Source organism: Aricia agestis, chromosome 18, assembly GCF_905147365.1.
Source record: "Aricia agestis chromosome 18, ilAriAges1.1, whole genome shotgun sequence".
Taxonomy (NCBI): Eukaryota; Metazoa; Arthropoda; class Insecta; order Lepidoptera; family Lycaenidae; genus Aricia; species Aricia agestis.
Window position 1 is genome coordinate 4,723,641 of NC_056423.1, and position 23,562 is coordinate 4,747,202.

Genomic DNA, 23,562 nt, shown 5'->3' on the forward strand with positions numbered 1-23,562 from the left:
AATTAACGCGGGCGAAGCCGCGCGGAACGTCTAAGTAGTTGTGTTATATAACGTTACATAGATAATATACTAAAACAGGAAGCGTTCTGACTGCGTCAGAATACCTTCGGTGTGACGACATGAAGAACGCAGAGCTGACCGTTTCAACGCTTGACCCCGTGAACGGTCTCTGTCTGATATCCTTTATGAGATTAAGGGCCTGTTTCACCACTTCCTGATAAGTGACGAATAGACTATCCACCAATTAACTTGGCAGATCAAGTATGGAGAATCTGTCAAAAAAGTTGTGACTTGTGAATAGCCTATTCGGAACATTATCAGAAAGTGATGTTATCTTACCCTTGTTTTATTAGCTACATGGCAAAATAGTGTTTGCCGGATCAGCATTCAAAAAATTAACTCTAGTTTTGTCAAAGTGATACCATTTGCTTCAAAAGACACCTTATTACAATGTTGACATTGAAATGAATAATGCACTACACATTATAATTCTACCGATGCGCCGAGTTGAATTCTTTCGTGCTTTTAATAAATGATCAGTATTCAAACGCCATTATGGAAGCTATGCCATAACCCGGCGACATTTTTATGCCTTACTATGTTGAATATTCTATAATTAAGAATATATTTTGTGTTGCTTGTACAGTTAGTAATGATTTATTTATAAGTGTAACAAACGCGAAAAAATAAAGGATTGCACTCCGAGAGTGCCGACTTAAGTGATAACGAAACATTGTCGCAGCTCGGTAAAAAGAGGAGGATATTACCTTCTCTCATACGCAACGCCGACGGTCTACTAGCTTTATCAGTCTTATGCTGGATTTACACGGGTGACTAAAGCCGCACGATTTACGCCGCAAGGCGAAAATCGACTGTCTAAATGGCAATTCGACTACGCCGCGCCGCATCCAAAGTCGTGTGGCCAATGGCCGCATGCGGCTGGTGACTAAAATCGACCGTGCAAGCGATCGCTTGCTGCAAATACAGAGCGGAAATCTCGGGCGGCACAGGCGATTTTTATAGAATGTGTAAATGGGGTGGCGATTCGGCTTGGACAGGCGATCCGACTGGTGACTTGCCCGCGCGACAAAAATCGACCCGTTAGTCACCCGTGTAAATCGAGCATCACAGAGACCAGACATATTATTTTCTCTATGGGCTTACGAGTTTTCGATCACGCATCCTGAGGCGAGTTTAAGAGTTGTAACTAATCCACTAAAAATATTGGACTCTGCTTTAACTATACAATAAATAAGTTTTCATTAAAAAACTTCGTTATGATTTGATAGAACAGAAATAAAACGAAGTTGCAATTATATTTGCTACTATAACGTAACATTCATCTAATTTTCCATAACTAATCAACTTTTACTCCCAACCAAGACCACTGCCATATCTATTACATAAATTATTAAATACTATACGAGTATAAATCAATCTAAAAACGAGTAATTGGCTTCTTGGACATAATAAAAAAGTTACAGCTGCACTCAGACCCATTTAATGTTGATTAAAGGTAGAAGTTGGAACCGAGCGACACGCGACAACTGCAGACGACGTGTCGTCACTCGTCGCGAGTCGCGACACTACTGGTTTCTATGAAATACCCTCCGCAGACCGCAGCTAGCGGTAGCGACACGAAGCTAGCGACACTTTCATAGAAATACATAGAAACCAGGGGGGTGAGCCAAAATCTTTTCGTTTCCGCTTCGTTATAGAATCGCCAATGAAAATGTACGGAATTGTTATAATCGTTAATATGACGTTGACGTTCGACTCGTCTAATATCAATTCCATACATTTTGATCGGCGATTCTATAACGAAGCGACAACGAAACAGTTTCGGCTAAATGGCCAGTAGTGTCGCGACGACACGTCGCGTCGTCTGCTGCAGCTTTATGTAGCGGGCTTCCAACTTATACCTTTAACCTCTAATTTTATGAAGATTGAGGTTAAAGGTATAAGAAATTTGACAGATAATGTATGGGGCTTATGTCAAAGTCATTTAATTACAGTTATGTAATAACTAATAAATATTCGACTCTGACTGCGGCAGTTACTGAAATATTAACTTTTATTCGCAAGTCTTTCCACGTAGTAAGTTTTTACTGTGATTACTCTCTTCCGGACAGAGGCCGTCTCGGAGAATGTTTGAGCAAGTTGAAATTGCTTTTATAGTCACGATTTGAGCTAAAAATTTCAAAAGACCTCAGACTTGCTTCATATCAAATATTCTGTATTATAACTACGTTGTAGTTATGTCTGTGTTTGCTATGTTAAGTCCATACTAATATTATAAGTATGTCTGCCTGTCTGTTTGTAACCTCTTCACGCCGAAATCGCTGAACCGATTTTGCTGGGTATGGAGATACTTACTCGTAATAAGTCCCGGGACAGGGACATGGATACCTATCATCCCAGAAAAATGTGCGGTTCCCAATCCATAACCGAATTTCTGCGCAACAAAGTTGCGGGCGTCATCTAGTTTTATTATATTATTTTAGATTTAAAATTAAATATTATACTTTCTTGGCTTGAAAATGTATTTATTTATTTATTGATTCACCAACAGAATCACATTTAACAAAATACAAAATAATACAGCACAGTTTTTTATGAATGAAAATGTTGCCTTAAAGTCATTACGAATTGGCCATTTAGTTCATTCTACTTTTGAGGTTGTTAAAATAAAATTAAAACAAAGTATGTATTTTAATTAGGTATTAATTGCTTATTAACATTACAAAGTTACTGTGTTACTTTTTTTTTTAAATAAGGGGGCAAACGAGCAAACGGGTCACCTGATGGAAAGCAACTTCCGTCGCCCATGGACACTCGCAGCATCAGAAGAGCTGCAGGTGCGTTGCCGGCCTTTTAAGAGGGAATAGGGTAAAAGGGGAGGGTAGGGATGGGAAGGGAAGAAAATAGCGGAGGGTAGGGAAGGGAATAGGGTAGGGGATCGGGCCTCTGGTAAACTCACTCACTCGGCGAAACACAGCGCAAGCGCTGTTTCACGCCGGTTTTCTGTGAGAACGTGGTATTTCTCCGGTCGAGCCTGCCCATTCGTGCCGAAGCATGGTTCTCCCACGTCTAAATTGCTTGTTGAAGTAAGGGGCACTATTAGCACACATACCACCTATTTCTGTGACATATACAGTAAATAATCCGACCAAAATCCGACATGTTGTCAAACGTTGAACAAATCTTATTAGCTTTGTCCACATTGTGCCTTTTTCCAATGATATTCTATGTTACTAACGTAACTAGATTGGAAGTTTACGGTAGCAACGCGTTGCCACTTCGAAGATGCCTGCAGGCATATCTCACATACATAATGACATAACGAATATATGACTTGACATTGTCTTTTGAACAAAAAAGTGGTTACGCATTTCTGAGAATCTTTTGTAAGACATTGCTACTCTAGTATTTTAGAAACTCATTGCCTTTTTCTGTTCATCAAGGGCATGCCTTATAGGGCTGTCAACAGCGAACGTGAGGCATGCCCGTGACGCGCGTTGTAATCGTAGCGCGCGCTATGACACTTTTCTTTCAACGCGGGTGGATTATGACGCGCGTCACGGGCATGCCACACCTTCGCTATTGACTGCGACTCTGTGCTATAAGTTATAACGCATGCCCTTGTTGAACAAAAAAAAGGCACAATGTGGACAAAGCTATTGTTCATTGTCTGAGCTGCCGTCTACCGTGATTACATTGCAGTAATATTATATCCTATTCAATGTGACTACGCTTTTCTATCATTAAAAGTGATAAATATAAATCATTTATCTACACATTTGTATTGAAAAAATTAGTAGCGCAAACCAAAAACTATTCTACAAGTTTCCAAGGAACTATACTCGGATTAAAAATTTTACATTTAGTTCGGACAAGTGTAGAATCTACTTGAAACTTTGTCCGTATTAAGCTTACAACTTTTAACGACTCGAGCTTTTACTGGTACATTACTGGCGGTTCTTAAAACTTGGGAATTATTTAGACCAAACTTGATAGTTTAGGCGTTGGAAACCGCACGTGATTATTTAAGTGGGAGGAAATTCTTGTTAAGGAGGTCTTTCTTGTTTTAAGTAACTTATAAAATAGGGCCAACTATCCCATCGTTGGTATTAATCTTATTATTATTTTCACTCAGTTTTATCAATGACAATGTTTAGTTTAACTATTTTTTGTAGCCATATCTAGTTTTTATCTGTTGGCGTTGCCAAATCTTTGGAACCTTGAGTTTTTGGCAGTCGCTTTAAGGTCTGTCTTAGATTAACGCATTGCAATTAGTGAAGGCAGTGCCAAGATTATGCCATTTTGGATGCTTTCTCGAATGTCACGGATTTAAGTACAAACCATTCATGCCTATTGCTCATGTCGATTACTCTAAAAAAGTGACCGAATTAAGAAATTCCGTAACGAAAAAAACCACGCAAACCCCCCCCCCCCCCTCCACACTCCGTACGGCGTTGCTAGACTTCGTCACGGTGTTTGTGTGCGTGCGAATAGACGTATGAAAATCATAATTGCATAAGTTGTTAAAATGCTATGTAATATAGCTTTATCGCGGCAGTCACCAAATGCCACACATATTTATACTTCGTTCAGATTTCCTTTCTGTATTTTAGTGTCCGAACCTAATTTCTAAATGGTCCAAGCGACAATTGTGATAAAATCTAGGCTAGAAATGTTAGGGTCTGGATTTCAATTTCTTATCTTTGGTGTAACGAGCATGTTACTGCCCATATAGAAGATACAAAATAAAGTCTTTAGGTGGAATCAAACTAAATTATGAATTATAATATTATGTAGTTCTTTTACCGGGTGAAGCCAAACGAGCGTAATTTGTTAGTTGTGAGTCGCAGAATTTCGGCTGGCAGAAATTCTGCTGCATTCAGTTTCATACAAAAGTCTTGTTTGATTCAAACGTAATTTTGTGAATCCTGATTTGTATGAAAAGATATTTACGCGGCAGAAATTCTGCAATTCACGACTCACAAAATTATGCTCTTTTGGCTTCATCGTAAGTAAGAGATTTTTGGGGTTTTTTGCAGGATTTTGTTTATAAATTATCATTTTTCAGATATTTTTCAGTAGAAGAAAGTTATCTCACATCAAAATGTTTAATTATTACCAATCAAGAACGTTATTAAAATTATAAATTCCCGTCGAAAACTCAGCAGCTGGCCATATTTTTTCCCGGTTTCTCAGGTTCTGCAGCAGCATAATATACAGGATGTAACAAAACTAAGTGATAATACTTTAGGGTGTGTGTATAATGTATATTATGTCCCTTAGGTGAGAGCCACAACGTAATGAGTTTGCCCACTCAAAATTAAAAAAATACTATAACTTAGTTTTGTTACACCACAAGGTGTTAAGGAGTATCACTTACCAACAACGCTTCTCACGAAGGTCATTCTGGTTGACTTCTGTGCGACCATACGAGAGTACTTCGCGCCGCCCTCCGCCCAGCCGCCCACGGCCACCATGTATTTCACATCTGGATACTTCTCCCGTAGCGACGTGAAGTTTCTGAACCCGTTTTGCTCCTCGTCCAACTGTAATGAAATGAGTAAGTTTAATTTTATAGTAACATGAAATTCTCGTGGTATTTACTGTACTCCTTCGAAATGGGTTTACTGATTTTTACCAAATTTTATATGCATATTAAGTAGGTCTGAGAATCGGCTACTGGCTACTTTTTATATTGATAAGTGCATTAGTTGAAATAATAGTAAATTATTACAACTTGAGCAAACGGCGACCATTGTTTGTGCGACGGGATAGCGATGGACGTTGCCATGATGCCATACTTATTTAGATTTGAGTCACTTTAATAAAATATTATGGGCGAAATACTTTATATGGCAAAACAACGTTTGCCGGGACAGCAAGTATGAATATAATATTCTAAAATCCGTACTTAATATTACTTTGAATTCGAATGTCTGTCTGTTTTTATCTGAGGATTTGTGCGAGTTTTATTCGATCCGACGCATCGAACATGTTAACGTGAATTTATATGGGATCAAAGCAGTATCCATGTTAGCCAGTAGATGGCGCTGCTTTGATTCCATATAAATTCGCGTTAACGTGCTCGATGCGTATGATCGAATAAAACTCGCACTAACCCCTGTTATCTCTTCATCACCGCTTTGATGATATGGGGATAGTTTTCATCCTGGTAAAATTTTTGATTCCTGCGTAAAATTATGAGCAGCTTTGAACCAACTAAAAGGTACAGTGCTCCTAAAGTGACAATGCACATGATTCGGCAACTGTCGTATTTCCCGAGCGTCGGAAGACGTCGCTGCAAGCGCTGTTTTAAGGGGGCGACTAACCCTAAAGTGTCGATTTTATAATTCATTTTTATTACTGAAAATAAGCCCCGAATTGTTTCATTTACTAAAATAAGATGCTACATTATATTTCCGAGAATTCGATCTGAGCAAAAACACGATATCTTAAAATTTTCTCGAAGGAAAAAAATCACAAAGATGACGGTCGGGATCGCCCGCAAACTCTGCGGACGATGATCGCAAAACGGGCGATTTCTACTACGATCGCCTACTACGGCTACTGCGATCGACCGCTAAACTATGCAAGAGCGCGCTATAGCTTTCTTATAATATGTTACCGTGGGATATTTTTAACAAAAGAATGTTCATAATAATATTTTTATAGAAAGTATACTTACCTTTATTACATTTTTACAGTCCAGTAATTACTTTTAAAGGTTTAACATAATGTCATATGTGTAATATTCAAGCTCATAATATATTATAACAGCAACTTCCTAACCTTGTCTGTGGCCCTGGTACATAAAAATATTAGCTCAAGGGCTGTAGGGCGTTAGGGCCTGTGTTGCGCGTAGGGCTATTTTTAAAGCTTACCTAATGTTTTAATCGCGATAAGCCTAGAGATACTTTTATCTGTGTTTATGATATTGAATGTACTGTCACTTCTTGGTGGAAATTTATCTTCAGTTAAATAATTATACACTTACCTTGCACTTATTCCACTTTATTTTAATATATTTATTACAAAACTGTTAACAGTTTTGTAAACTGTTAAGTAAAGTAGAGTAAAGCTCAATTTTTTATCCTTTCGTCGTTTTATTTCCAAGTAGGTTACAGAGGAATCATCTTTCTGGAAAATCTCCGATGCCTACCACCGTTTCTGGAACTAACCCAGAGGGAAGAACCGGCAAGGCTTCTTACAGACAAACGGCGCATGTCGACGGCATGCATCGACGGCAGTTGGCGACGCGTGCCGTCGACATGACGTGCCGTTCGTCTGTAAACGCTTCTTAGAAACTTCTGACACCAGCATTATCACCCACCTCAGTATCCAACACCAGCACCTCGCTGTCCTCGGTGACGCCGATGAAGGAGTATATAAGATGTGTGCACAGTTCCACGGGGATATCCTCAATGCCGTACCGTCCGATCCCCGGCCGGTACACTGCCCAGTTGCTGAAGTAGCATACGACGCGCGCTCTGCTGTCTGCTGCTGAAAATAAAAAAAAAATGTAGACGAAGTTAATCGCCTTGAAGGAATACCCACAGAAAAAAGCCAAAAATGGAGTTGTTTTTTCTTTAATTGGCATAAAAGCCACGGCGTTATTTTGGCTGGTTTTATCGTTAAGCGTTTCGGCAGTGCCGTTGGCGCGCCGCGCGTTTGAAGATGTCTTGGGGGTAGTACTTTGCGTTTCAAAGTCGCGCGCTTGAGCAGCGACGTTCGTCCGTTCGTTCGATCTTCGAACGCGCGCGCTCTAATGGCGCTGCCGAAACGCTTAACGATAAAACCAGCCTTTAAGATATTGCATAATTTTTACCGCGGGATTTGAGCGCGACGACCGAATCAAGAAATTCCGTAATTAAATTAAACCTAACACCCCTCGCTCCGACTGCTGTGCCGGTCGGTGCGGCGTTGCCGTGCCGAATGCCGATGCACGGTATACGTTTAATTTTGCTCTACGCCGCCACCGCAGCAGCGGTGGCATGGGTCGCTAGACTAATGTCATTAGAAAATAAAAATAAAAAGTAAAAACCTAAAATACGGTGGTATTATACAGGGGTGCAATTAAACCTACCTGCCAAATTTTTTCCAGGGCTTAGGTATCATTAGGAGAGTCCTTTTAACCAAAAAAATGGGTGCTATTTTTTTTAGATAACAATATTATTTTATCCCATTTAAAATCGTTGCAGAACGGTCACTTCGCGGCAGTGAGTATGAGGGTGACGAGGGGGGGACGCGCGTCGTGTCCATTAATTGTGGTGTTTTTTAGGATAACTTTCGGAAGCTTTTTCTCAACATTTTAGTACTGAGTGATTGATTATAAAAGAAAAAATCAATCAAAAAGGATCAATGTGTCAAAATTTGGCCGAAAGGTTTAATTGCACCATGTACTAGAATATTTTATGTCGGTCGCGATCGCTTGCCGCCTTGATCGGAACGGTACTTGACGTTACATTTACGACGTTACAATTTTTTTGGAATTTGATTATTCTCGCGGAACACTTTTCTTATCCTCGACGTTTGGCCTGCTCTCCAGCGGCAGTGGTCACGGCTGGACTGAAGTGACAGATGTCAAACTCGCTGAAGTTTTGCAACTACCCAAAAATTTTAAATTAATATATTATATTTTGTGTTCCGATCCACCAGAACGCAGTACCCACACAAAAAACTTTATTAAAAATAATATTGTGTTAATATTATCTTCTTTCATTCTTTATATTATTCATATATTTTTAAACCCAAATACCAATACTTCAAAGGTAATCTAAATAAAACTTTCGCTAAACCTAAATAATTTATTACACGTCTAGTTTTATTTAAAAAGTTTCCTTTAACAATTGTAAAGTTGTTGTCTTAGAATAGATTAAAATCTCCATCGAAGTTTCATACAAACTTTTTTCTTTCTTCTGTACAATAATAGACATTGTAAATTGCAATAACTTTTAATGAACTGTGACATTATCGTTCTATTTTCAATTTAAATTGCAGTGCTTCTTTGTTTTTTTTTTTTATATTACATTAATTTCAACTACGTATAATAAAAACTATATTATACATTTCTGGGGCTTTTGAGTGGTAATGCCAATCTGATCTGAAAATTTTAAAACGATAAAAGTATACTTACATTGAAAAGTTTATTAATCTACTCATAAACTCATTAAATGTAGCAAGTTTGGCTTTATGTTTGTTGTAATTTATGAGTTTTCGTCGTAAAATTGTTTATTACTAATAAATTTTGCCTAGACTGTGTCTGAGACTCAAAAAAACCATATCTTCTAAGACTTATTTTAATTATTACTTGCAACGTCTGGTGTAGTAAAACAAAATAAAAATACTGCCGGAAAAAAATTATCAATTATTAAGCATAATTAACCATTTGAATAGTTATAGGTTTACCAGAATCTGATGGCCAAAAGTAAGAAAATAAATAGACTCTAGCAATACCGGGGCAATTGGAATAAAACATTTTGATCCCTTTTTTCCTTATAGCGGCTTATTGTGTGTGTGAAACATGCAAATATAAAAATTTATCCAATGAACAAGGATATTTTTTGAAAATCTGCCATCAGCCATCAGATCCTGGTAGACCTTTATATAAATTTATTATTAAAAAAAACTTACATTCGGCTACAGCCAAAACAGCCAGGACTGCCAACGCCGTTGATAGTAACTTCATTTTACCTGAAAAAAAAAACAACACTAGATAATATTATAATTATTATATTTTATACCCGTGCGGAGTCGGGGCAGGTCGCTACTAGCTAGTATTTAACATTAATTATATTTTTTTATTGAGGTACAGGTCATTTGAATTATGTTATCTTATATAGGTATAAAATTCTTGTGTCACAATGTTAGTTACCGTACTCCTCCGAAACGGCTTTACGGATTTCTACCAAATTTTATATTATGCATAATATATTCAATAGGTTTCAGAATCGGCTACTGGGTACTTTTTATATTGATAAGTGCGTTTGTTGAATAAATAATAGTAAATTATTACAACTTGAGGTGGCGCGGAGGCGACCATTGTTTGTGCGACGGAATAGCGATGGACGTTGCCATGGTGCCTTACTTATTTAGTCACTTCAATAATATAATAATATGGACGAAATAGGTATTTTATATGGCAAAACAACATTTGCCGGGACAGCTAGTATTTTACATAAATCTTAAAATAAATCGGTAAATTATAATATAACTTAAACTCAAATATGTCACATTATGAAAAGGCTAGAAAGGTTTTTTTATTTCAAGGGCAACCGACAGAAATGGAAACATCGTTTAAATCGTTCATCCCTACCGTTTGGTCATTTGTCAAAGTCGACGCAGTCATGCGTACAAATGGTACTCATATTATGTATAGCTGCAAAAAATACAACTTTGGTTAAATCAATTACTAAAGCGTACCTACTACATAATATAACGCCCGCAACTCCGTCGCCGCAAAATATGTTTATCGTGTGGAAACCATACAGTTTTTCGGGATATAAAGAATCCTATGTCCTTTCCCGAGACTCAAAGTCTCTCCATACCAATTTTCATCAAAATCGGTTCAGCGGTTTAAGAGGTAACAGACAGAATATCGACAGCGACGGGCGATTGTCAAACGTGTAACAGAACTTTTTGTTTACTGTCTGTGCCATGAAGCTATTATAGATCTATATTAGCTTCATGGTCTGTGCTGATTCTGCCTCTAGCGTAAAACATTGCAGTAATATATCCTATTCGTTCCTAAATAAACAGTGCATTATCGCATATTATGACTTTGTAGCTTTGCTGTGATGTGATTATAATACGTCACACTTGTTTCTCAAGTAGCACAAAGCGCGAGCATTCACATGTAATGTAACATTATAGATTCGTTTTTAAACATTACATCACAAATATACCTCCCTGACCAACGAGCATTTACGTGTAATGTAACATTAAAGATTCGACTTTGAGCATTACATTACAATACTGGCGAGCATTCGCGTGCAATGTAACATTTGGCTTTGAGCATTCCATAGCTAGTTGATGTTACAAGTTGTATCAAGATATTATTACACACTGTATTATTACAAAGTACGCATTGTAATGCTCGGCTCTAATCCCTCACTGATGTAATGCTCGACTTTATATTTCAGAACGCTGTGTCTACTTAAATAATTAAAATCAAAATCAATTACGCTCCATATAAGTAATACAAATCATACTTTCCTCAAGACATTCAATATGCGATTTAATTATAATCCTTATGCCCTACATCTTAAGACATCATAATATCGGTTACCCTGGATAACGGTAGAGCTAACGGGAAAGCGCCCACTAACCTACTCCACTCAGATATTTTATGGCATATGACATATCTAGCTCAATCTCAAATGTCACGTCAGCTTTTGTTTTGTCATCAGCTGCCGCCAATGCCGCCCCCAAATGTGTCAAACGGCCGCACTCAAATTAATGATTGATGATGAATTGATTGAATGAAACTTCAATTTAGTAAATAGTTTGACAGGAAATGTACGGAGCTTGTGTCAACTTTTTCTTTAGTTTAAGTAATCACTAGCTATTTGACCGAACTTTCCTCGGTATTCGATAAAACACGAATAAAATCACATTTTCTAAAAAATATTCCTAGCTAGATCGATTTATCGCCGCCGTTGAAGCCGATTCCGAGATTCCAACTATATATATATATATATATATATATATATTTTTTATTTTTTTTATAGTAATAGGACGCAATCTTCTTTTATGGAATTGATAAATTAAGCCTTAATATGAAATCGACATTTTGCTCGTAGTCATGTCATGTCAATTGTCATCAATTTCATATATTTTGAAAGGGGATTCTTAAAGAAGAGCTGATGAAGAAAATTTGTTAGCTAAGCGTCCAAGTTATCTAATTCCCCTGGACTTGGCTAAGGCTCAGCGCAGACAGAACGGAGCGCAGGGGAGAGGAATAACAGTAAAGTACGAAAATTCCCGCGTATCCTAGAGGACGAACGAGCATTTTTTATAAGGTTCAAGTATTTAAGCACTAAAAGTCCGGGTGCCATCGAAATTATCATACAAACGTAATACCAAGATCATTTCCCATACGAGAATATTATTATTATTATTTCGTATACGGTAAATATTCTCGTATGGGAAAAGATCTTGATATTTTGTTTGTATGAGAATGTCGATGGCACCCGGACTCTTAAGTTTAATAATTTTAAAGTTTGTTTTCATATGCGTTAATAAAATCTTCTTCCAAGTTCTATCTGCGCTGAGCCTTAGGGGCATGATTATTTCATCCTATTTACTAATTGCAAAACAATGTGATTAGATTCTTAGAGGGATGTCTTATCCACTTAAGCTGCGATTACACTTATCTTATTACCAGAACACGTTGATTAAATACTGCTGTATCAAAGAAATTCCCCGTCATCATATCTAGTTAAATACTTAAACAGGATTAATAGTATTATGTTAGTACCTATATACTATTAATAGCTCTCGTATATTATTATCTCTATTTTATCTATTAGAGTAAGAGCCCGAAAGGGCCAGACCTTCTTTCGTTTCGTAAAGCTGAAAGTTTACCTGTTTGTGACCTTTACAGAGGTAAGAACGACCAGCAACTATGGAGTTTCAATCGCGGTTACTTTAGGAGGTATTCAGTTCTTAAGGTCTACCTGATCTACGAGCAAGATTAAAATTTTACGAAAGGATTAAGGAAGGAAGGTCTAGCCCTCGCGGGCTCTTGGTCCATATTATCATTTCATCTGGCATAAATTATACCAGTCCTGTGCTTCAGTTTTCTGTAGCGAAAGCCTAGCCTAGGCTGAGCTAATAATGTAGCTATATCTAATGTTTAGGTACAATCGTCTCCTTTCTCTCGCAACTTCTACTAAGTTACTTCTAGCGAAAAATTAAAATTTTGAAGTCTAAATAAAGTTGATACATACAAAATTAAATGAAGTACAAAATTCAATGAAGGTTTTAAATATTAAAACTCTCGTTTACCACGCGGAAACCATAAGATTTTCCGGGACAAAAATTTTTATGGTTTATATCCTATGTCTTTGCCGGGATTCAAAGTATGTACATATCTCCATGCCAAATTTCAGTAAAATCGGTTCAGCGATTTGGGTTAAAAAAATCCGAGTAGGCGTAAGATATAACCCTAAAGTATTCAATGGCTTTAATCGCCCCAATCTATTAAGACTAATGGTCTGTTGGTCTGAGCTCGGGATTCCGAAAAACTACACTTCTTAATTCTACTGGCTAATGAGAATATAATTGCTTCTTAACACTCGGTGTTCTCCAAGGGCTCACTTGTTAGAAATTAATTCTTATAATATCTTTAAACGAGCAATTCTTGTATATACAATGTGTCCCGACACCGGTGTCCGATCTTTTAATGTCATGATCTATGGCATATTTTATCGACAAATTGGCTCTCAAATTTTTTCTCTCTCTCACGGTTGTAAAATGGCAGCCATTTTAGTTTTTCTCGGGCTTTCACACTAATCTGACCAGTACTTCTCATGTAAATATCCTAAGAAGATAAAAAAGGTCTCATTTGATAGTTAAACTTTACAGACTACGCTTACACAGGCAATTTATTATAAATTTCATGGAATTAAACATAGAAAAACCAAAATTGTGTAATGGCTTTTTGTGAAAAATCTAGCGCATTAAACTGGTTCTTTTTTATTTACCGGGGCGATAAACCGATCTAGCTAGGAATAATTTTTAGAAAATGTCATTATAATTGTGTTTTATCGAATACCGAGCAAAGCTCGGTCAAATAGCTAGTAAGTGTAAATTAAGAAATTCTAAAAAGCCCCCGGAATATTTTTAGCAGAGTTAGCTGATGATGTTGCTAAAAACTCTCTGGGACTGGATATAAGTCTACGTAAAAAAATATATCTTATCTTATATCTTTAAACGAGCAATTCTTGTGCATATATATATTTATAATTGGAATCTCGGAATCGGCTCCAACGATTTTCATGAAATTTAGTATATAGGGGGTTTCGGGGGCGAAGGCAAATCGATCTAGATAGGAATCATTTTTAGAAAATGTCGTTTTATTCGTGTTTTATCGAATACCGAGCGAAGCTCGGTCAAATAGCTAGTAAACAAAATAATGTCTTCAATAAAAACCCATTATTACCTTATTGTATAGATACCGTTGGCAAAATATAACACATTATTTTGCACACCTTATATTGTTATAATTATTTGTCAAAATTGTATTATATTATTCTCAAATTACCCAATTTCAACAAAGCTCCAGGGGCTTACACTCGAAATACTAAAATTGGGACAAATGACAATACATGTTTTGTGAATATATTTCGTAAATTATATACCAGGCTTTCAGGAACTTGCTTATTTTTATCGTAGACCAAGTATGTCGAAATTAGAGACGTAAGTGGATGAAATGGATAACTAAAATTTTGTAACATACTGGCAATTACTCCTTTTTTCTTTATAACTTAAACAAACCTTGTAACTTATCTATATATCATCTGGCTATAGAGCCAGATGATGGAGTAGATAAACAAAAAATTAATGTGGATTTTATCTTAGATATAAAATCCAGATTTTTTTATTTCAAATAATTTTCCTGGTCCTAAAGCAGCAAAGCCTTCAGGAAAAAACAAACATTTTCAAATTAGTTATAAGTCTACCAGAATCTGATGGCAATTTTTGACAGCAGATTTTTAAAAAATATCCTTGATCATTCGATACATTTTTATATTTGCATGTTTAACAGACAGAATCAGCCGCTATGAGAAAAAAAGGGATAAATATATTTTATTCCAAATACCCCATTTGCAATGTTGCAGGCTTTGGAGACTAATTAAAGAATGTTGTTTATTAACTAACTTAATAATTACTTAACCTACCATAAATAGGAGGTGAGACATACACTACACGGTATTGCTAGAGTCAATTTATTTTCTCAATTTTTGCCTTTTGGTAGACCTATAGTTACCCACTTCATTCACTTACGACATCAATTTATACTGTGTGCAAAAGACACCATGGTGACCGCGATACGTTGACTATAATCTGCATGGCAGGAGAGGGTTAAATACAGTAAAAAGTATTCTCATAGGCAAGAATTTCTGCTGATTCAACTAATCAAATTGCGTTGGACACCTTTAAAATTTTTATGAAGTAACATTTTATATACATATTTTATATATAAGTTTCTTTGCCATATTATATTATAAAGTACGAGCTTTTCGCTCGCGTTAAGAAGTATTATTATATACAAACTTTCATCCCCTATTTAAACCCCTTGGGGTTGGAATTTATCAAAATCCTTTCTTAGCGGATGCCTACGTCATAACATCTACCCGCATGCCAAATTTCAGCCCGATCCGTCCAGTGGTTTGAGCTGTGCGTTGATAGTACTATGTCAATCAGTCAGTCACCTTTGAGTTTTATATATATTATATATTTAAACGAGCAATTCTTGTATATATGTATATATATAATTGGAATCTCGGAATCGGCTCCAACGATTTTCATGAAATTTAGTATATACGGGGTTTCGGGGGCGATGAATCGATCTACATAGGAATCATTTTTAGGAAATGTCATTTTATTCGTGTCTTATCGAATACCGAGCGAAGCTTGGTTAAATAGCTAGTATATCTTTAAACGAGCAATTCTTGTATATATGTATATTGTAAATATATAATTGGAATCTCGGAATCGGCTCCAACGATTTTCATGAAATTTAGTATACAGGGGGTTTCGGGGGCGATAAATCGATCTAGTTAGGAATCATTTTTATAAAATGTCATTTTATTCGTGTATTATTGAATACCGAGCAAAGCTCGGTCATACAGCTAGTATATATAATATAATATAGAAATATAGATTTCGCCCGTATTATTTTATTGAAGTGACTAAATAATATATCACCATGGCGACGTCCATCGCTATCCCGTCGCACAAACAATGGTCGCCGTCAGTCTCGAGTTGTAATAATTTACTATTATTCATTCAACAAATGCACTTATCAATATAAAAAGTACCCAGTAGACGATTCTCAGACCCACTCAATATACATATAAAATTTGGTTAAAATCAGTAAAGCCGTTTCGGAGGAGTACGCGGCCTAATATTGTGACACGAGAATTTTATATACAATATATAAGATGTTTCATGTTACGTAATGTATCAACAGATTAATTTGTTTTTTAACCGCATTGAAATATCTTATGCTAAGTGATACTCTTTTCAATTATTGTTCCCAGACTGCACCGTCTAGACAAATCGGTTTACGATCTAGTTAAAAATTTATAACCACAACAATAATTTTAAATGGAGGTTCCACAATACAGACTGTAAGTGAATCTTACACTCTTATTTAGTAAAACTTTTGAAAGAGAAAAACACAAATTAAATCCCATTTACTTCTCCAATTCAATAATCCAATCCACAGTAAGATTGCTATTGGAATAACGTAAACGGACAATACAATTCAGCGGGGCTAAAATGGTCACATTAAGCAATTCCTCTAAATCAATTCAGCAAATGAATTGTCAAAACTGTCAACCTGACAAATGTCAAATCAGTACAAAAATACAGAAATAAATTGCAAGCAGAGTTGCATTTTGCGATTTTAGAAAAATAAATCATATTATGATTCATATCATGATTCTTCAAAGCGACCATTTTAGCCCCGCTGTACATTGGATTTTTTCAATTACTGGATTGGATTACTGGATTCGAATAATGTAAACCCGCTATAACAAAAAGTATGCTTTGCACTTGAATTTTTGGATCATTGCAGTTTTACTCTAAGAATTACAGCTCACATACACAATCAAAATAATAAGTAAGTATGCATATCAAATATTTTTTCTTACATATGCTATGCATGTCAAATATTTTTTCTTCATTTTTACTCGCAAAATGTTTATAAAATAAAAAATATCTGTACAATATTTAAAAATACCCAATTTTATGACTTCTTTCTTATCCTCTTCGTATTTATACAAAAAGGCTTAAAACTATTAGCAAATTGGTTCCTGCGCACACTGATTGACGTAGTAACGTGGAATAGGCGTTTCTTGCAAACTTGGAGGTCAATATTTGTAAATGGACTTTGAACTAAAGGGTATTTTCTGTCTTACGTCAATGTGCGCCTAAGTCAACGGAGTGCTTACAGGTTTATCCTTAAAGGGTTAAATAATTTACAAGAAAAGTCTTGATTTAGCGACCTTTTTGTTGAATAATCTGTTAGTCAAGTTGCATTCGATTTTGGTGAAGAAATTGACATTAAAAAACTACATAGTGCATGTGAAATGGAGGTTGCGATTATTTATTTATCCAATCCAGCGCTGGATTGCTACTGGAATGTAAACGGGCACTGGAATGCATCAGAATTTTATTCCAGCGCTGGAAAATACTACTACGTCAAATCATATTAATATTAAATAAATTCGCTGTTAAAACTATCGACTGCTATTATAGAATACGAACGAGGCAAAATATATTTGGAACATAAAATTAGTCCTCAACTTTCACATTGAAATTGGAATATATTGTCATCACAATATGTGCATTTTATTAGCATTCGTTTCTCAGTAACAACTCTCTCTTTGAATATAAATTGGGATAAACAAAGAGAAAGAATGCTTGAGGAAATTCACGACAAAATACAAAACTTGTATTTCGAACGTTATTATTAGAACTTTATTATTAGAAGTTTGCGACTACATACGCACATAATAAAACGACTTGGGAACCGTACATTTTTCGTAACAAAAAGTAGTGTGTGTCCCTCCCAATAGTCTACAGAATCTGTATATATTATGTGTAAAATTTCATTAAAATCGGTTTCGAAGCCTACTAACTTTATTTTGTGTCATTTTTGTCATGACAAAAAAAGAAAAATACAAAGGGCCTGCTGGTCTCCTAATGTTGCAATGTCCATGGGCGACGGTAGTTGCTTTCCATCAAGTGACTCGTTTGCTCGTTTGCCCCCTTATTTTATTGAGTAAAAAACAAAGGGAATATCATCATCAGCATCTAGTGCCCGCTACATGTCGAAGTCGAAGGCGGTCAGCAGGTTGAATATATTCCGGTCTTGGGCTAATTTCTTTAGTTACGGGTAACTACATATGGTCCATTCCTTTATGTCATCGATCCATTTTCTTCTTGGTCTACCAGTAGCCTTAGCACGGCCACTAGTAGAAATGCGAAAGTATGAACAAACTGTGGAGATAAACTTAAGGTAGCGTTCCGATCTTTTTACGTTCCCAAAAATTCAACTAAAATGCCACTTTATGACAGACTATAGTCCTAAAAATTCAAATAATATCCTACTCTATGACATATATTATAGTCTGTCATAAAGTGGGATTTTAATTGAATTTATGTCGGTCGCGATTAGCCACGGTGAAGATCGGAACGCTACCTTAAGTTTATCTCCACAGTTTGTCCATACTTTCGCAATTATACTAGTGGCCGTGCTAAGGCTACTGGTGATATCTTTCCCGGAAATCTACCCTCTATGATCAACCGTATAAATTCGTATTGGGATCCTCTTTGTAGGGACCGAAAAAAGAGACCGAAAGGGAATATAAAATGAAAATGAATAGTAACATAATTACATTTATGTATAAAACTGTTTAAGACCCACCGACAGCAAAAAAGTAGAGTCTTCACTTTTAGGTCCCTTATCGCTGCTGAAAATTAAAAAAAAACAAAGGATCAAAAAGTTGCAAATCGATTGCGACAAGGTTCCATTTTAGTCCGGCGACCTTAGCCACAGCTGGTCATGGAACCTCCTCACTATGCGCAGCACGCGCCGGCAGCCACACGGAACCAAGATGTAATTTCAAATTTATCGCTCCTTCCGCGGATTTGGATTACGCTTACACATGAGTAATGAGGAAAAAACAATAAATTCGTGAAAATTGGAATAGAGTAACTGCTTAACCAGTACGTAGTACGTAATGTTACGTAGTTATTAAAATTTTAAACTATCGATTGAACTATTTAAGTACTTACCTAAGGTAAAACCACAGAAATGGATCTAGTTTCTGTGGGTAAAATAGAAAAGTAATTTTAAGTAACTCATATTTTTTTAACTGATCTGCTTTAATGATTTCTTTGTGTCAATTTCTTGAACATAATAATATAGCAAAATAAATAAACACAAAGAAAATAATATCATTATTTGAACATGAACGAGTTTACGCGAAACGCAAAAGCCAAAAAAAAACACATAATAGCGATGATTTTTTTTAAATTTAAAATACTGTCTTAACTCTTAACAGACTATAAGTAATCTTAGTTTTAACGAACCGAAAAAGTGTTAACTTTTTTCATCAAAATCTGATCAGTAATTTTTGTGCTACGAGCACATAGACTGCCAAAATCAAATTACATTTGCGTTTGCTATGATGTAATCAACTCCAGAGCATAAAACAGCATTCATATTTCCAAGTATGTTAAGAAAAGTATCAAATACTTGTAAATCATCCATCTAAATGCTTTACCAATATATACTTTCATACTTTGGAACTCTTTCACGACGATTGAGCTCGTATCGCGGACCATTAGACCACGTCAATCAGCTAAAGACATGTATAATATAGGTATATGAAAAGCTGTATGTATAGATACCACAGTATCTATACCAATTTTATACAGCTGTAGAGTTTGTTTGAACGCTCTAATCTCACAAACTACTGGCGCCATAGTCAAAAAGCATTCGCTAGATTCTATAATGATTTATATTAAAATTTATGGGATTTAACATCTAATAAACTAACTTTTTAGATGAGGGGAGAGACTCTCATCTAAAAAAATTAGTTTTTTTAGATGAGAGTAGGTACATGAAATTTGGATTAAAAGGCCAGGTTCGAATTGAAAAAGCTTTTTTGTGTCGGATAGTCCATATTTTATCGAGGAAGTCGTTAGGCTTTATAACATTACGCTTGACCAATAAAAGCGAAAAAGAAATGGACAATGCACAAAAAAACTGAAGAAATAATTAAAGATACGTCTTTGTAATTGTGTCTTGACACAGACGAAGTCGCGGGCAACTAGTTAATAATCTCATCTTAGCCTTTATTATAGATCGGTTTATATTTTTGTCATTGCAATTGAAAATCCTTTATACCCATAATAAATTATTTTATACATTTTCCATTTTACACAACTCACCATTTAACAGAGTAGACTGAACTGAGTTTATTACAGTTTACTCTGTTTTTAACTTTAAAATGGTTATAACAAAAGTTCGCGGATCATAAAGAAATTATTATCCCGGCTAGACCAGGAGCTAACTACAAAACGGTTTTAGTGTTGTTTTAATTATGCCACAAATGGGGTTTCACTGAAATGACTCGACAGTCGCTAATGCTTTGTAAATATTAGCAGAGTTAATAATAATATATTATGTTTGATGTGATTTCCTTTACAGCTATGATGTGTAATGCTTATAATAAATAATTACATTTTTATAGCGTTTTGAACAATAATATCTAATATTTTAATAAAAACATATTTTTTTTCTTTAATGATTTGTGTGCATTCATGATACACACTTATCCATATTACAAGAAAAGAACATCAACACGGAACAATAATTGAAATCAACTTAACATAATATTTCAATATATTATTATAAAAGTAGGACATTTTTCTCTGCGAAGCATACCACTGATTTTGTTGCAGCAAAAGAAATAAATTGAATATATAATAATTTATGTGAAATTATAACTTTTTTTTTGTCGGGGGTTAGTAATAACTAATAATAATAAACCAAACAAATTTTAAAAATTTATTATTTTATTTGCTTATTATATACATAAATACTAGAAATAAATTCGAATCCATAATAATCATTTAGCACCTAGACTATATGCGTGTTAATGCGTTAAAAATGATAAATACAGTAATCACTGTAAACGTTATAATTGTTTATGCAGAAACGCACCGCTAGAGACATAACACTGACGCAATGTTGGATTTTTAAAGTTACTGAAAATATTACTTTAGATTTTCAGAAAGTTGGGAATTTTTTTTTGTAATTTTCAGAAAGTTTTAAAATCAATCATTATCATTATGTTTAGACTTTAGTGCATAATATGCAACGAAATGTAGAAATATTAATAAATAAGTCCACTATTTTTAATAGGTGTAATAATTGAAAAAAAAAATAGCAATGAAATAATGCGATTTAGCACAAAATTCTTAAACTTTTATCATATCTCACTGATATTTGTTATTCCGTTCACCCCTCTGTTTACAAACAAGGATGTTAAATTAATTCCAAAACCTACAAATGAAAGAAAGCAAAGGAAAACACAGTTAATTCAATAATGATTTTCTTTCAGAAACTGTCACTCGCTTCGTGACGTGCGTGTTCCGTTGTTTATTTCACCCCAATTTTTCACCCCATTTTACCGAATTACAATAATGTCTTCATTATGTTACCGGTTTTCCCTTGCTTTTACCGGTAAATCATATTATATGACCACGTGACATCCTAATAATATAATTTTAAAAACATTGTTGTGTTTTTTTACGAAAAAAACTAAATAAGATTTTTTTAAGAACAATGATTAACTTTAAGAACAATTATTTATGATGTGATTTGTGCATCTTTATCGTTATAAGCTATTTATTTTTATTAAAATATATAACCTACAAAAGCATAAATCGATTTTTTTTACGAATTTCAGCAATATCGTATTATAATATAATAACACATATTTTTTTACTGAGACTGATTAACAAAACTATAATATTAAACAATATTATGGCAAATATTATTAGCCTGGACGTTAATTTAATGAATTAAATAAAAAAAATCTCACTTCATTGGAATATAATCGTGTAGAAACTGATTGAAAAAAATATTATGCTCGTCAATTTACTGAACAAAAAATCTCAAAAAAAAAACTTTTTGTACACGTTAAAAAAACTTTTTTGAAAAATCCGAACACCACTGGTACTAAATGAATTAGGCGCATTATTTATTTATTTGTTTATTTAGTTATTTATTATTATAACTCACAGTTTGGTAGATGCGTGCGCGCAGGGTGCCGGCGACACTCACTTTACCCGGGACGAAGCCGCGCGCCTTTATATTATGTACACCCAGCTTATGATAATAACCCCTTTTTAGGATTCCGTACCCAGAGGGTAAAAACGGGACACTAAGTCTTCGCTGGCTTGGCCTGTCTATCTCCAGGATGTGAGAGGAGATTTGTGAAAAATTCAGCTGCCCTAACTATTGCAGCTCAAGCGTAGATAGCTGAAATTTTCACAAATCGTTTATTTCAGTTACCGCCTTAATAACAAACACTAAAAATACACAGACGAACATGTTATAACCTCCTCCTTTTTGAAAATTGGTATAAATGTTTAAAAAATGTATGGTTTTTTTTTTTTGCTCGATTTCAATATTGGAAATAGTTAGGCAGTCAAAACGTTCACAAAATATGAAAATACCTACTCAATTGTATTTCTACTTTAATAGTAAATTTTAAAAGTACTATTAAAATTAAATATTTATTAAAATCTTGTCTTGTTTATATAAAACTCAAAGGTGACTGACTGATTGACATAGTGATCTATCAACGCACAGCCCAAACCACTGGACGGATCGGGCTGAAATTTGGCATGCAGGTAGATGTTATAACGTAGGCATCCGCTAAGAAAGGATTTTGATAAATTCCAACCCCAAGGGGTTCAAATATGGGATGAAAGTTTGTATATAATAATACTTCTTAACGCGAGCGAAGCCGCGGGCAAAAGCTCGTTATTAATATATTTTTGCTCTATAATGGTACGGAACATGACGGAACCCTCTCCGCGCGAGTCCAGCTAGCGCTTGGCCGAGTTATATTTTTTATTTTTAATTATCACCACCATTAATTTTTAACAAAAAACACGAACCGCGGATTTTAGTACCGATATTCGATATCTGATTTGGTCAAATTAAGGTCTTAATTTAGATTGGTACTTTCGGATGGTATGTGACAGTTAAAAGTGCCTTTCGTAAAACTTTTTAAAATTTATAAAAAGTATGGTATTATTAGTAATGGTGTGGAAAAAGCCTCTGTGGTCTAGTGGTTAAGAGCGTGGCTCTCGACTCGGAGGTCGTGGGTTCGATTCCCGCGTTGGAAACATGTTATTTCCAAGTTTAGTTAGGACAATTCAGGCTGATCACCTTATTGTCTGACAAGTAAGATGATCCATGCGTCGGATGGGCATGTAAAAAGTCGGTCCTGCGCCTGATCTCTCGCCAGTCGTATCGGTCTTCCATCCCACTGGATTATGAGAGTGAAGGAATAGAGAGTGCTCTTGTGTACTGCGCACACACTTGAGCACTATAAAATTACTCCTGCGTAACTGGCCTGGTTTCAATGAAACTGGCCACCGTCACCAAAATCAGTGTGGGGAGTATTATTATGGAAAAAGATGCAGAGAAAGAGGCCCGCATACGCAGGGCCCATCTAAGGGGGGAGATCAAGCCGGGCTTTTGCCCAGAGCGGCAAAAAATGA

General features: G+C 35.4%; 1 protein-coding gene across 2 annotated transcripts in view; it reads right to left on the reverse strand.

The window, feature by feature from the left end:
- The window catches only part of LOC121736019 (endochitinase), a 35,942-nt gene extending 13,845 nt beyond the window's left edge, over positions 1-22,097 (reverse strand). Inside the window, exons 1-4 of one of the 2 annotated variants that reach the window (XM_042127050.1) lie at positions 22,070-22,097; positions 9,652-9,711; positions 7,352-7,518; positions 5,402-5,567 (exon numbers count right to left, since the gene is read on the reverse strand). In XM_042127050.1, the coding sequence (XP_041982984.1) occupies positions 5,402-5,567; positions 7,352-7,518; positions 9,652-9,706 (388 nt within the window). In that variant the 5' untranslated portion in view covers positions 9,707-9,711; positions 22,070-22,097. Of the gene's footprint in view, positions 1-5,401; positions 5,568-7,351; positions 7,522-9,651; positions 9,712-22,069 lie in introns of both variants that reach the window. The other variant, XM_042127049.1, reaches the window with a different exon arrangement.
- Positions 22,098-23,562: the final 1,465 nt, after the last annotated feature.